General features: G+C 38.5%; 1 protein-coding gene across 9 annotated transcripts in view; it reads right to left on the reverse strand.

Annotated features, from left to right (window-relative positions):
- Positions 1 to 301: 301 nt before the first annotated feature.
- FRY (FRY microtubule binding protein) overlaps positions 302 to 16354 on the reverse strand; it is a 570040-nt gene continuing 553987 nt past the window's right edge. For 6 of the 9 annotated variants that reach the window (XM_043997434.1, XM_043997432.1, XM_043997427.1 and 3 more), the window contains 4 exons: positions 7020 to 7037; positions 4509 to 4619; positions 1886 to 2088; positions 302 to 1267 (listed from right to left, as the gene is read on the reverse strand). In XM_043997434.1, coding sequence (XP_043853369.1) covers positions 1009 to 1267; positions 1886 to 2088; positions 4509 to 4619; positions 7020 to 7037 — 591 coding nt within the window. In that variant the 3' untranslated portion in view covers positions 302 to 1008. Of the gene's footprint in view, positions 1268 to 1885; positions 2089 to 4508; positions 4620 to 7019; positions 7038 to 9040; positions 9087 to 16354 lie in introns of those variants that run through there. The other 3 variants (XM_043997428.1, XM_043997433.1, XM_043997435.1) reach the window with 2 other exon arrangements.

Below are 16354 nucleotides of genomic sequence, written 5' to 3' on the forward strand. Positions count from 1 at the left end.
ACAAATAAAATATCATCTAAGAAACTTAAAGTGAGGACTTGCACTTCACCTTGATAGTTCTATTTTTTGTTATCCAAGTGGACATTAAATTAAAATATGCATGCGTGACAGGTTAGAGGATTTAGATTGTTATTGTGGATGTATTTAACTTTGTTCTACAAAATGGCAAAGTTAATTCAAATTAACAACCATCTTTTTTTTTTTTTGGTAGTATAAATATGTTAATAAAAGCAACCCTCTAGGAAAAAGCAGCCAAGATCCTTAAAAAAAAAATCTACCTATACCATTTCTGGTACTTGGGTCCTAATAACAGACCTCTGGCAAAGCAATCCAGTACCTTCAGAGACAGTAGCCTAGCAACATTTAAGAAATGTACTTCATAGCAGCTCATTTTAGATACAGTAATCGTATTCAAATTACAGTGTACGTTAAATTGTAGTCCATTTACAGTTTGTTTTCATATACACAGGCGCTCAGCTTTTGACCAACCGTCTCACAGTTTCCAGTGGCCAGCTTCATTCTGCCTGCCCCCTTTTCACTCCCTCCCCCCCCCCCCCCAGAAAAGGAAAAGAAGAAAAACATAGGGAAATAATATACAAGTTTTAGGATACAAAAAAAAAAAAAAAAACCAGTGAAGGGAACATTGCACTTTTGCCAATCTAAAACAAGTTTCTAGAAAGGAAGGTATTGTTCAGTGTTGTCGGCTTTGGTATGCAATGGAAGTCACCTCTTCAGTAGTGAGTTGTGGTTGCTCAGTGAAATGCTAACTTGTTTGTGCAACATGGCACAGAGATTTGAGACTGTCCGGCGTGTTCTAGGCTACCTTTGTTCTGACAGTATTGCTACACATTGGAAGTTCCGCCCACCTCTCTGTAGAAAAAGTCCTACAGGTAACAAGAGGGAGGACAGCCCGACCAAGTCTTCTGAAGACCGAAAAGACACTGGATGACATCACTCCAGCATGGCAGCACTCCCAACTTGGAACCAATGGAGGACGGAGGACTCCTGTCAGAGACTTGTGCCTGAAACACTGGAGTCTGGGAGAAAAGTTGTGAGGACTCGGTAGCTCTGGGCCCTGCGGATCATGTCCCGGATCTCTATGTTGAGTTCCATCAGCTTGGTGCAGATTTCTGTGAGGCTCTGATTGGATCCCACTAGTGCATAAGTACCAGTCTGTCCCAGTGTTTGATGTCGGAAGTAAATGTTCAGTAGTGTCTGGACCTCGTCATCGGAGCTGCTCCCAAAGATGTCATTGGGCCATAAACTCCTGCAATAAGAGATGTACAATATGGGTTTCTTCAGCGTTGGTTACAAAGTTGGGAGGGCTTGATTCAAAGTATGCATTCGTTCATGTTTTTGGCAACAGATCATCAATACACAGATCAAGGTCTGTTTATTTTTCTTCCCTCTCCTACTCTCTTTTTTCTGGCTAACGGTGAGACTTAGTAGTAAGAGAACTGGGGTTGGGTTTGAGAAGTGATTGGGCCACCTCTGAACTGTGTGATCCTAAGCAATACACTGCCCTGCAGAGACTCCGAGATTTAGAGCTGGAAGGGGCCTTAGCAGACACTGAGTAAACTCTCTCAGTTTACAGATGAAGAAACTTGGGCCCAACAAGGTTAAGTGATTTGCCCAGGATAAAACAGTTAAAGTGTCTGAGGTGGGATCTGAATACAGGTCTTCTTGACTCCAAATCCTGCACTCTGTGCTTTCCCCTGCAGCCTGCCTGGGGTCCCAGATTCTGCTTCCACAAAATGGGTCTGTTTTTGGCAGGGCAACGGTAACGTTCCCCATAGCAAATCGTGAAATGCCTCAGTATTCCCTTTGGAGCACCCAACAACTGCATGCATGTCCTACAAATGATCACACGTGTGGTCAGACGTACCTGCATTCCCTGATTTGCCGTAATGCTTTGCCAAGTTCATTGTTCTTCAGACATTCCAGCATGGATTGGATGGCTGCTTCTGTAGAACTGAATGTAGGCTCAGGCCAGGCTGACTCTATATAGAGAGGATCCATTGCAATGGCAGCTGTTGCATCCTTCAGGTTTTTCTTTAAGTCACTCAGTTCTCTGGACATATTCAACAGCTATGAAAGAAAAAGAAAAGAGGCCACACTAGGTGCAGATGGGGCATTTACATCTTGGGAGAAAGAAGTGACTCTGGTGTTTGCCTATCTTGTGTTATGTGGTTAAGCAGAAAGAATCTTGGTGACCTCAAAGTGACAGGTGACATTGTATGGCACTGTGTGTATATGTAGAAAAGGTAACCATGATTTTTAGTGTGCTGTGCAGACAGAGACATACTCCTCCATTTACTAACCCCCCAACTTGTTTATTATTATTTTCTCCATTTTCATATTGACTCCCCAGGAGGCAGAAGGATATCAGACTTTTTTTTTTTGGGTGAGGCAATTGGGGTTAAGTGACTTGCCCAGGGTCACACAGCTAGTTGTGTCAAGTGTCTGAGGCTGGATATGAACTCATGTCCTCCTGAATCCAGGGCCAGTGCTCTATCCACTGTGCCACCTAGCTGCCCCCAGAAGACTTTTTGTGCTGCTTTTCTTTACCACTATTTTCCATATCCCAACAGAGAGACCTCTAATATTTCTATGAGATGATGGAAGTAGGGAAAGTCTCAAATTGAGATTGCATTTTAGAAGCCTCACAGGTGTCATGGGGTTTTCCTCTTAAATGAGAGAGACCCAATTCCCTGGCTCTCCAAATGATGCTAATAAGACAAAAGAATCTTTGCTGCTTTTTAGTGATTAAAAAGTTTAATGTGACAAGAAGACTTCTTTGTAGTTAGATTTTGAGAGTATTCCACAAAAGAGACATACTAAGATAAGTGGTTTTTTTCGGGGCAACAGGGTCACACAGTTAGTAACTGTCAAATGTTTGAGGATAAGTGTTTTTTAAAAAATAAGGTTTTAAGATAATCTTGGCTGTTTGTATAAAGGAGAGTTCGTTGTTTTAGCAAATAAAGTGTAGTTTATATATGTAGTTTATATGTCATCTTATCTTTCAAGTTTTGTAACATTTTCCTCATGTACTTGAACTTTTTGATAAAAGTATGGTCAAAAGAGACTTTTACAGGCTCTTTTAAAAAACATCTATTTACTGATACTTTTTTTTTTTTTTTTTTTTTTTTTTAGTGAGGCAACTGGGGTTAAGTGACTTGCCCAGAGTCACACAGCCAGTAAGTGTTAAGTGTCTGAGACTGGACCTGAACTCAGGTACTCCTGACTCCAGGGCCGGTGCTCCATCCACTGCGCCATCTAGCTGCCCCTACTGATACTTTATTTTAAAATTTCTTTTAAATTGAGATTGAAAAATGTCCTGCATCTCTACAGTTTCAGTTTTGAAGGTGGGAAATGAACACTTTCCCTCTTTAAATATTGTTTTTTTTTTCTACTCGCCTACATTTAAATAAAACTTAAATTGTTCTTTTACAGTTTTGGAACATTTCCTCTAGTTTCTAGGTTAAGACAATCCTGTTTTATAATCAGAAAGGCCAAATGCTAGGGAGAAGAACAAAGCTTAGCCTGGCCTACTTAGCACAGAAATAAAAAACATCACTTTCCCTTAATGGATCATTTGTAAGTCAACGGACAAAAGCCAAAGTTTATAAGATATATATATATATATATATATTTCATCAACTATCTTGCAGAGATTGACTAAAAAGAAAAGAGAACACAGCGTGAATCTTATTCTTTTAATTGTTCCCTTTTATACAAAATATTAATATGCATTCATTCCTTTCAATAATTTTTGGATGGTTAGCATAGGGTCATAGTTCGTCTCTCTAATGATCCAACTTTTAGATGGTTTATAGAAGTTCATGTTGGGAGGTAGTAACATGCTAATTTCCCTTAATCAGTGATGGGCTGAGCTGATCATCCAGGGGAGTACCCTACCTTGTTTTTTTAGTCTTGAGGAGACACAAAGGTTCTCTGACAGTGCTTGTTGCCTTCAAGGTAACATTTTCAAATTTAGGATATTTTCAGTTTTTGCTATTTAAAACTTCTTTCTTGCATAAATACCATAGTCTTAAATTCAATGTTAGTTGTTCCCAAGGGAAGGGGAAATATTTAAAAGTTGAATAAACATAAATGTGAACTTTTTATCTCACAAAGGGAATACCATTTTCTTTGTTATCTTAGTAAATCACCATAGCTTATATATCTGAATTGTGGAGTCATTAAATCTTTCTTAGGATTAACTAAGAGCAATGGTATTGTTTCCCCTTAGATGTGCTATGCCATCACACTCTGTTCATAACATCTCTCTCTAAAACCCATCAATGATTCTTCAAATGCCTCCCAGGCAAAAAATATATGAGAACCCTACCACCTTTTCTTATGAGGACAGAAATATATGAGGGATTTATTTCTGCATGGTGGGTTTGATGTAAATAATTACCTGTGACTGAATGAAATCTCATACTGTCATTGGGACAGGTGGGAAGGAGGAACACAAAATAGATTGGGTTGGGCATGAGACTTACCTCTGGCATGGAACTAACTTCATGCACTTGGCCAATGAGTTTACAGTAGGACTGAAAAAGCAACAGCAGCTGGAAGTGTAGTTTATATAATCTCTGACACAGTTCCAATTGCTAAAGAAAGAATTTACAGGAGAAGACATAGTTATTAAGGAACAGTTTTTTACCTTCTTGGAATGAGTTTCATATAATAAGTAAAATCCACAGGGCTAAGTTTCAATTTTAAAATGAAATATAATTAGCCATTTAAATTCAAAATGAAACAAAAACAAAAATACAATCAACTAATGGAATACCTATATAGAGTTTCATATTATGAACAAGAGTAAAGTAACTGTAGGATAGCCATCATCCCTTGAGGAAGGTCTGGTAAAAGAGGACCATGGTGGGCTATCCTGTTTGCCAACAAATGCCTAAAACTTATGGCTTAACAATGATCATGATGTTCTAAGATGGTAATCTGGTGTGTTTTTTAAGTGAAAAAGTGCTTTTGATAAAAGTGTATTTTGTTGGGTTTTTTTTTCCATTTTTTTTTTTTTTTAGTGAGGCAATTGGGGTTAAGTGACTTGCCCAGGGTCACACAGCTAGTAAGTGTTAAGTGTCTGAGGCTGGATTTGAACTCAGGTACTCCTGACTCCAGGGCCAGTGCTCTATCCACTGATAAAAGTGTATTTTGATAGGGAAAACACTGAGCTGCTCTGGGTGGGTCACCTTAGTATTATATTATATAAGCAGAATCCCAGGCTGGCTAGCCATACTTAATTATTTATAACTACTATTAAGGGTAGAGCACACAAAGACAATTTTAAAAAGTTTTTTAAAAGATCACACACATAATATTTTACAAGTCAATAAAAATGTTTTCAAAATACCAAAAGTAGTTTGATCATTATTAGAGGGAAGATATATACAATGATAGTGGGAGTGCTTTTTATAAATGCCTTATAGGAAGAATATAACATTTTTTATGAAAGTAAATTGAGAAGTAATTGCAGGAACTGGCCCACTGGGCTCCATGGATAAATGGATAACTCTGGACATAAAGTTATTTTCATTAAAATCAGAATAGCTCACACATGCCTTTTAGGGAAAAGGAGCCAATACCTTTTACACTTAGGGGAAATATCATCCAGTCTTTCTGAATTGGTTATTATTACTTTTTAAAAAATTGGCTACTTTCCATAAAACCTGGCAGTGATACTTCGTGTTGGTCTGATAAATAAGGTAGTTGATGGGAAAGGTTACCCAAAATGATGAGAGCTAGCTTACTGAATGGAATTAGACTGACACACATGACAACTGAACTTGAGTTGTGGTAATCAAAATCACCCAGTGTTTACCTTTACTTAATTAGGATTAAATAAAAACAACATAGAACATTTCCTTTTTAAAAAATTCCCAATCCAAGAATATCCCAAACGATGAGGAATTATAAATCTAGTTCCTAGAATTTAGCTTGTTGCTACATACAAGCTGTTGAAGACATCTTTTCCCCCAATCAATCTAACAAGATTTAAAATAAGGGCTGGGGAAGAAAATGTGATTGTTGGTTCTTAAATAACACAATATTATCTAATTTAAAAACTGATCAATATAACATTTGATCAAACTGTATATATCTGAGCTGAATGAAATTGAATTACTTTTTTGATTTAGGAAAGAAAATATGATTCAGCTGACCGCTGTGAAGTGGCTAGTATGTTAGGTTTCAGGTACTCCCTAGAGCAAACTAGAGTTTTTTGTGTTTAAAGCAGAGGTGTCACACTGCATGCTGCCAACAACACTGAGTACTGCTGTACCGGATTTGGGAAACAAATAAACAAATAAAAATACAATAGAACATAGATGATAGTAATATGTAGTTTTCTAAGCCAATATATAGCCAACAATGATCTTTATGCACAGTTAGTGGTTCCTTTTTCTGTTTGAGTTTGACACCACTGGTTTAAAGTACATTATTTTATCATCCTTCAACAAACTTTTTTTTATAAAAACATTTTAACAGTTGATTTATAAATAAATGAATTCTATTTAGTAGAATTTAAAATTTTATTCTACTTAGTAGAATTTTAAATCCTATTTAAAATCTTATTCTATTCATAGTAAAAAAAATTATTATTAAATGAAAAAAAAGGTCCCATGGCAGTTCTACAATTCAGTAGACAGCTCTGCAATTTAATTCAATGTGAAACCCTCATTAGGACTTGTGATATGCACAAGCTTCAAATAATATTACTACACACATATAATACATGTTTATATGTAATATGAATTACTATCCTAAATGATCCATAGACAATATCAGAATTCATAGCAACTTAGGGTTTCTTCTTTGCAAGGAAAACAAATCAGAATGCTACTAATAAGTGGTAAATTTCTAATCATCTATGCAATAAACAAACAGAAATGAAAAAGGGACAACATGCTAAGAGATATAACAGTAACAGTAAAATCGGGGTTCATTCAGGGTCCATAGCTTAATGGACAAAGAGTATGAAAGAACTTTTGACTTACTGCAAGAGATTCCATTTGCTACCCAGCAAGCATGGCACAGGAAAAAAGGAAAGGAAAGAAAGTAGAGGGTCAGTGTAATGCATGCAACAGAAAGCACAGCCCTCTTTAAGAAACATCACCATCAGCAGTATTAGCATGGCTTGCCTCAATTTTGTCAGTGGCCACTAGTGTTCCACTCCCACAACATGCATTGCATTCCAGTTAAACACAAGCTCTACACACAATGGTGAGCGCCATTGGCCAAAATAACGGGACCAGCATTTAGTAGGTTTTAAGTTTAGTTTGCTAAGATTTTGGCAGCCAGGTAACAAAAAGTCAAGCTTCTAGTGCCCAAAGGACGTAGGTGTATAAGCCTGGATGACTGACTGCTTCTTGGCTTTGAGGAGATGATCTAGTAACATAATACAGTTTTTAAAAGATCAACTGAGTAATTTTTAAAGACATTTACAGGACTGGAGCATAAAACAAGCTGCTGGGATGGGTGGGGGCTCAAGTCTGTGTCTTTAGGCTCTTTGAAATCTTATGCACTCCGGAAATTCAACAAATATTTATTGATAATATAAAAACAAATGCCATCAATACCCCAATTATCTATTTCATTACAAAATCAGTTCCTGTGTTCTTGGAAAATGTTTAGTAGGAGTGCCAATGTTCCTTTCAAAAGGATAGTGGTGGCGTTCCCCTCCTCAAAGAGAGTCAAGTACATGTAAGCATTTTTTTTCATACTTTTATGATTAAACTTAAAATAGACAATTTACAAAAAAATCTGTAATAGTTATTTTATACCAAAAGGGGTTAGTAACTTACATTTTTAATTATAGGAAGATGAAAACTTTGAGTAGGAGGGTAGGACAATAGATCCAGGGACGATAATTTTTGGTTTTCTTAAGTCGTAATCACAGTATTGGCTTAAGAATGGTCTGGGTACATGGGAATCTGAGACCATAAACTGGTTTGGAATTATTTTCTGAATTGACTTGTTGATTCTCAATCCTTATATATATATATATATATATATATATATATATATATATATATATATATATATATTTCATTTGGAATTATCAAAATATTTATAGATCAGTCTAGCTTAAGGTTCACTGACCTATGATGACAAGAAATCCTATCTTCATGCTCATAAGATTATCAATTTTAACATTTATATCAATAACACTTAGGCAGCACTTCAGTGTGGTGTTTAGTGCCCTTATCATCAGTGTGGGAATCTTCCATAATGGAAAACTCCTTTTACTGATGCAATTAAGCAACTAGACTTTAATTTAGATCTTAGAGAGCTAGTAGGGCAGTGGCATTAAACTTATATAGAAATGCATCTCTGCCAACCCCATATTGACTTAGAAAACCACAAATTAGTATTATCTATGTTGTGTTGTTTTAATTTATTTTGTTAAACATTTCCCAATTACGTTTTAATCTGGTTTGGGCTGCAAGTGTGACACCTCTGGCCTAGAGCACTGAAAGGTTAAGGGACTTGCTCATAGCCAAGATGTGTCTGAGGCAGGTCAAGAACCCAGGTCTCCTTGGCTCCAAGGCCAGACCTAATGTACTGAGCACCTCATGAATTTCTGAATATGTAACTAACAATTGTAAACTCATGATAAAAATGCAAAGACATTGACACGCTAAACATTAATTTAAAACCCTCTCAAACAATTGCATTTATTCTATGAATCATCTCACTAGGGACCAGTACATGGAGATTTTCACTCTGTTGATAATGAACAGATTCCACAATTCTACCAATGGTTGAGATTTTATACCTCAAACCCATGATAGAAAGTAAATAGCTGAGAATATTTAATAGCTTTATTGCTTTAAATAAAGCTTTAAAACTAGCAGGGTCATGCAGTTTTCATAACCAAGCCTTTGCCAATGAAATCTGCACAAGAGACAGAGCAGATTCAGAAGCCAACGATCATTAAAGTTTGCTTGTATTCCTTTTCTACCTTGAAAAAGTAGAGGATAACTCCAAATAGGACTGAAGCATTTAATATACAGTTTAGCAAATTACCGTCACTAATGGTATGCCACTATGGAATTTACTTTCTGGAAGCACGGAAGGAAGCAAAATTGAGTAAATTACACGGTCTCAGGTCAGGAAAACTGTCTTCCAAAGGAAGGGATCAATGCAAGCCAAAAAGGATATCAAGTTGGTTGAAATAAAATCTTTTCTAGTCAATAAAGGCAAAGAAAATGCTGCTAAGGAATTGCAATGCTGGCTAATTTCTTTCCTCAACTCTCTTTAGTCCAAAATAATGTCTTTCCTGGGGGCTGGCCAATTTCTGACTAATATAGCTCAGGGTATCCTTGACCTATGTAGGCAGGAGAGCTTGAGCATCCTCAAGGCACAGTGAATAAAGTGAAACCTGGAGTAAGGAAAATCTAGGATTCAAAGACCACCTCTGACTGACACATACTAGCTAGACGACTCTGGACAAGTCATTTGCCTCTCTGACCTTCAGTTTCTTTATCCTTAAAATGGGGATGATAATAACAATGCTTGTACACATCTAATCAAAGCAGCATATAATGAGGGGGGCCCTCATAGGGATGTTGGCAGGCTCAAATGAGGTGATGTATTCAGAGTGCTTTTGCAAACTTAAAACGGTTAAGGAGTGGACTTGTTACTTCATTAGGGAACTCCTGCATGAGCAGAGTTCCTCTACCAGTGCAGGTCAACACCTTCTCTGCAAGTGGAGTTTGGGAAATAATAAAGGATCTGAGTTTTAGGGAGTTACTGAAGAGTATGAGGTTAAGTGACTTACTTCATATGACCCAGTCACATTATATAACAGGTAGTACCCAGACCGGCTCTTTATCTACTATACTGGGGGCAGCTAGGTGGCCTGGTGGATAAAGCACTGGCCCTGGATTCAGGAGGACCTGAGTTCAAATTCAGCTTCAGATGCTTGACACTTACTAGCTGTGTGGCCTTGGGCAAGTCACTTAACCCTTATTGCCCCCCACAAAAAAAATCTTTGCTAAGAAAACCCCAAATGGTGTTACAGACAGTAGGGCATGATTGAAATGACTCAATATCTACTATACCACACTGTATCTAGACAAACATTAGAGTGGAAGTACCTACATATGTGAAGGGAAGCGGGGTGGCGCAATGGACAGAGTGGTAGGCCTGGAGTCAGGAAGACTCATCTTCCTGAGTTCAAATCTGATCTCAGACACTTACTAGCTGTGTGACCCTGGGCAAGTCACTTAACCCCGTTTTCCTCAGTTTCCTCATCTGTAAAATGAGCTGGAGAAGGAAATGGCCAACCACTCCAGTATCTCTGTCAAAAAAACTCCAAACAAGGTTGTGACGAGTGAACAACAATCTGCATGAATGTGTATGAGCTGTTACCACTTAATTCACTTGTCCTAAATGACAATCTACTTTCTACTTTCAGTCCCTAAAAACCAAAATGAATGGTGAAAAGCACTTTTCTGAGGAACAAATGAATGAAGCTGCATTGTGCAGCTGGATGAATACTAGCTTTAGAGGCAGAGAACCTTGATTCAAATTCTAGCTCCTACTCATTACCTGTGGGACACTGGAAAAATTAGTTAACCTTTTTGGGCCTCAGTTTTCTTACATGTAAAAGGGGAACCAGTTGGACTAGATGACCTTTGAGGTCCTCTCATAGTCTCTCTCTCTCTCTCTCTCTCTCTCAAAGTCAGTCAGTCTCTCTCCCTCTTTCCCTCCTTCCACCCTGTGATTTCATTTCATACCAGCCTTGTCTGGTTAGCAATCTGGAGTCTGAGATAATTGCTTAGGGCCCTGAGAGGTTCAATGATTTCACCAGACTAATAACCAGTATACAACAAAACCCAGCTTGCCCAGATTCCAAGCCAGCTCTCTATCCACTACACCAGAAGTGTCAAATTCATGGTTTTCCAAGACAATACGCACAAAGTCCGGAGGTATCCATTTCCATTTGAGTTTGATACCCACTGTACTACATCACACCATGCTGCCTCTTGATCCTTTATTATTTCCTAAGCTATTTTTATGCTTCTTGGCCTTTTATGGAGATATTGAGCAGGGAGACCCAGGCCATAAAACATTTTCAATGTTCCAAAGTTTTAAAGTTCCTCTTAAAAATACTGAGGAAATTCCATTGTTTTCTCTGCTTCCAAGTGCCTCCCTAAGTCCTGGCTCTGTGTTCTTGGGATACCTGGATTCCTAGAACAGCCACAAGGACATATGACTAAAAGATGCATTTTCCTGATAGGAAAAATGATTCAAACAAAAACCCCATCAAAACCCCCCAAGATCTCAAATCCTGATGATGGACTACATAGGTGACTGGGTAAACAGAGCGAGATTGTGCAGGAAGCACAGCAGGACCGGAACAACCCGGTTTCAATGCTGATTAACAACATCAAAGGTTCTTCATCATGTCTCTGTGCAGCCTTTGGGACTTAAACTGGGAAATAACCATCCAAAAGAACTTCACTATGAAGATAGAAACATGTCATAAGTATTTTTAAAATCTCCTATCAGTGTCAGCGTCTTACTTAGAACACATCACATAATCAATGCTTAATAAATGTTGAATGAATGAACATTAAAAACCTGAAAACCACTGCTTTAAACTCTGTGGGATAAAATATAGATGACAACTGGCCCAAAGGTAAAAACTAGACCTTTTTTTTCCTGCACTCAAAACCGAACACAAATGTTCTCTGTTTTCTAATGAGGCATGAGCAGTACTATACCTAAGCAGCAGTTTTCTGAGGTGTCCTACGGGCCTGAGTGACCCTAGTGACAGGCCATTAGGCACCTAGGAAAAGCCATTATTTTAGTTACATTCTGTCTTACACTTAAATAGGAAACAGAATTCTCACAGAGATTGGAAAATTTTATAGCAATGTATAGCTATAATTTATAACTTATATAATTATATATATATATATATATATATATATATATATATATATATAGTTTATAATTTATAGCTAGGTCAAATAGGCTGGGGCTACATCTAGGCCTCTGAAAGGATGGACAACATCCCATGAGATCCTTGCTACAGAAGGAAAACTCTAGACTCATATTGTAGCTAACACAAATTTCTGCTATGCCTATGGCAGATTTTGGTAACTTGAAGGGCTCATTTAAGAATCAGGCAAGCATAAGTAGTCATCAGCTTGAAGAAGAAAAAGAGAAGCTTCAAAATCTTGGCTATCCGACCCCATTAGCAAGCTGCCTTTTTTACGCCTCTACCTTGGAACGTAGTTCCCCAAGTAAGTTCTCAAACTGTGCAAATCTAACCATCCAATTACAGTGCTTCTCAGTGGTGGCTTCTTACCTAAGTCATCCAAGAAACAGTAAATGCCATGGATCCTGTGAGATGATACTGACGTTATAATAACATTTAAACACTATTTTTTCTATCTAGTCAAAGACATTTACCATGATTACTATATTTCTACTACTCTAAGTGGTAATTCTCTGAGCTATCATTTAAGCATAGACTGTTGCCTTTAAATTTGGCCTATTTGCTAACCAATTACATTTCCCCCTTTATATCAGAGACAGGAAGATAGCTGAATACACAATCATTGCGATATTTTCTCACAGAGCTGTATTAGGAAGTAGACTGTGTGGGTGTGGGTGTCAGAGGGCGCCCCTCATCATATGCTACTTTGATTAGATCTTTACAAGGGCACAGTCAGGAAAAACTGAGGCCTAGTTCACTAGAATGCTGTTCTCCTTTTCATCCATTAACTTGTGACTTAATGCATCTTCCTCTGAAGTCATCTAGGGCAGTTTTATGATTCTCAAATGGGTGATGATGGACAGTCTTTCACCATGGGATTGCTGCAGTCACAGCAGGACAATCTGCTGGAGTTTCAGATTGCAGACGTCAGGCTGAGTCATTGACAGGGAGGATCTAGAGGCCTGGGAGTCAGCCTAGGAGATGGTTAAGCAGGGTCTCTGCTTCCCTGGGATTCTTTGGGGATCAGAGGTGAACCAGACATCCAATACTTACAACAGAGTGCTCTGGCTATCTTTCCAACTGAGTGTCTCACTTTCAGCTCAGCAAAGGAAGAGGCTGGAACACCTTTAGCCGTTCTAGGACCAGTGGTATGTTATATTGATTAATCATGCATATAGAGGCAAAGGCAAATGTCCTGAACCAGTTCTTTTCTTTCCCCTCCAATACCAGCAGAAATAAGTATAAATGTTCAGTTTTCTCCCAATAGCAGTTGAGGCTATTAGGGAGATAAATTACAGGAATACTATATAAATTATATACATATTATATATTATATAAATAGCAGTTAAAGCTATATAATATGCCTTTGGTATAAGTTAATTTTGTATTAATTAATTCACCATGACACTTCAAATTAGAACCTCAACTCCTAACTATAATTTTTTAGTTCAAGTCAGATAAAGGCATTTTCTTCACATCTTTTTAAGTAGTCAGGCTCAGAGGGGCTTCAATAGGAGATGGGACTACCAGTAAATGGAATCAAGAATAGAAGCCTTTACATATCACCCAGCAGGATCAAAGACAGAAATCATTTACCTAGCACTGTTTTTCTCTTGAAGGATAATTTGTCTCAGTCCAATAATGACCTCATTCTTTTTTTTTTTTTTAAAGGACCAGTGTTGGTATGATCAGGGTCCAAGAGTCCTTGGGATACTGAGTTAAAGTTTGGAAAAAACCTACTACAAATAGCCAACCTAAGCTGGCAATCCAAGAGGGGCAGCCTTTTGTTTTTTGGCTATCTTGCTTTCCAGTGTCTCTGACTCCTTCCTGTTTTGATACACACCTGATATTTCTCATTCAAGAGAGCAGGGGAGAATGTGGAAAAGCAGCATTCACTACCTGGGGAAAAACGATCAGTTTCTCTCTCCCAGAGACTCTTCCTCAAGCATTCTCACTTATGTCTATTTTAAATGGGGGGAAATGGATAAAGGCTATTAAGAAAGACAGATTTAGGTTGGCTTATGGCTTGGTACTATGGAGAGAAATTCATGTGTTTTTCTTCTGAGGCTATACCCCCAGTGGCCATCTTCATGTTGGCAAATCCTCCCCCTCTACAAATCTCCTCCTGTGGTGGTGGTGTTTGTCCCCTAATCTCCAGTTGAGGAAGCACCCACGCCAGCTGTGCTTTCTCCAAATTCGGCCCAAGACTCCTCAGAATCATTCTAGACTTTGCCTTTGCCAGGTTATGTCTCCTACCACCCCTGGCTTTCAGTACTTTTTTTTTTTGGGGGGGGGCAGGGCAATGAGGGTTAAGTGACTTGCCCAGGGTCACACAGCTAGTAAGTATCAAGTATCTGGTCTCAAATTTGAACTCAGGTCCTCCTGAATCTAGGGCCCATGCTTTATCCACTGTGCCACCTAGCTGCCCCTTCAGTACTTTTTTTTTTTTTTTGGTTAGGAAATTGAGGTTAAGTGACTTGCCCAGGGTCACACAGCTAGTAAGTATCAAGTGTCTGAGGCTGGATTTGAACTCAGGTCCTCCTGACTCCAGGGCTGGTGCTCTATCCACTGTGCCACCTAACTGCCCCCTTCAGAACTTTTTTATGTGTTTACTTACCCCATTAGATTGTAAGCTTTTTGAAGGCAGGGGTTGGCTTTCTTTCTACTTATATTTTATTCCCAGCACTTAGTACAGTTTCTAGCATATAGTAAGTGTTTAATAAATGCCTCCTTTTCTATCCATGTGTCTTTTTAAAGTTGCTCATCATTTCTATTTCCTCTATGTACCCTGATGTGTTGAATGAGTATAGCTGCGGAGGAAGTAAGAGACTCTTGGCCTAGTTACTGGATCATGAAGGTTTGTACCAATCCTTACGTCACAAAACACACACATACATCTCTGAAACAGAAAACATCTCACTATTTGTTATTGGCGTTATTTTGATCTTTTAAAATGGAAATGTCCCAAGCATAGTGTCTAGAAAGTTAACCTTTGCTCCTCTTCTATCTATTCCTTTACATTCCTCAGGGTTCCAATTGCTTACAAATATGAGGGGAGGAAAAGTTATTTAAGAAGAAATAGAAAGCTATGCTTCTGTCCTAATCTTTGGTTTTTTTTGAGGCAATTGGGGTTAAGTGACTTGCCCAGGGTCACACAGCTAGTGTCAAGTATCTGAGGTAGGATTTGAACTCAGGTCCTCCTGAATCCAGGGCCAGTGCTCTATCCACTGCACCACCTAGTTGCCCAAAAGCTATGCTTCTGAAAAGAGCATAAATCAAAGGGATCTGTGCAAAAGCAAGTAGCAGATTGGGTCTTCCCTTTTCTTTTTCTTTTTTCTTTTTTTGCTAGGCAATGAGGGTTAAGTGACTTGCCCAGGGTCGCACAGCTAGTAAGTGTCAAGTGTCTGAGGTAGGATTTGAACTCAGGTCCTTCTGAATTCTGGGCCTGTGCTTTATCCACTGCACCACCTAGCTGCCCCCTTGGGTCTTCCCTTTTCTTGAGAACTGTTTTTGGCTTGGGGGCCAGACAGTTTATATAGTTCAAGTTAGCCAAAGAGTGTGCCTCCTGCATTATTTGGTCCAACTCTTGAGCTTTTATTATTAATATTATGTACTCATAATAGTAAAATAGTTAATGACTACTCTTTTAAGACCTGGGCATTACATGGATTTTGTGATAGCTGCTGCTCTATTTCCAGGTTTCTGTTGGCCAAGTAAAGTGGTGAATTGAAGCTGTTATTTGAGTGACTTAGACAAACTACTTGCTTTTGCCTAAACTGTTAGAGTTAGAGCAATTTTAGACCGACTAAACTTAGGTCTCTGGACTAGCCTCAGTCTGTTGTTAAATATAGTCCATGTCTCCCAAAGAATCCCAAACAGCTCCTTCTATTACTTTTCTTCTTGCTGTCAGGAAATGTGTGGGTTGCTTTCTGATCGCCGAGACCAACTTCACTATGAGTTGAAGCAGGGGTGATATTCACCATCTGGTCAAGGGCCAGTTGGTGTTAAAGAGGTGAGTGTCAATCTGCCCCCACCCTCCAAACATAGCTTCTCTAAAAAGCTTTCCCTGACCAATCCTATTCTCACCTCTGATCATCTCTGCCCTCCCCACCCTCTCAGCACTGTATCAGCCTGTGTTTGTGCTATGGGAATGAAAAAAAAATCATTTTTAAAATTTGGGACTCAGGACTATTTCTCCTGCAGTTTTTGGTTAACCAAAAATCTCACTAAAAAAAAAAGTTAACCTGAACATAGCTGTCCCATGGGGTGTGAAAATTTACTAAAGAGCCTTAAGCATTCCTTGGATAAGAAGCCAGAGGAGGAATAACTGTCCCTGACTCTTTAGACACATGTAAATCCTTTTCCTCAATCAGCCTA

This window comes from Dromiciops gliroides, chromosome 3 (genome assembly GCF_019393635.1).
Source record: "Dromiciops gliroides isolate mDroGli1 chromosome 3, mDroGli1.pri, whole genome shotgun sequence".
NCBI lineage: Eukaryota > Metazoa > Chordata > Mammalia > Microbiotheria > Microbiotheriidae > Dromiciops > Dromiciops gliroides.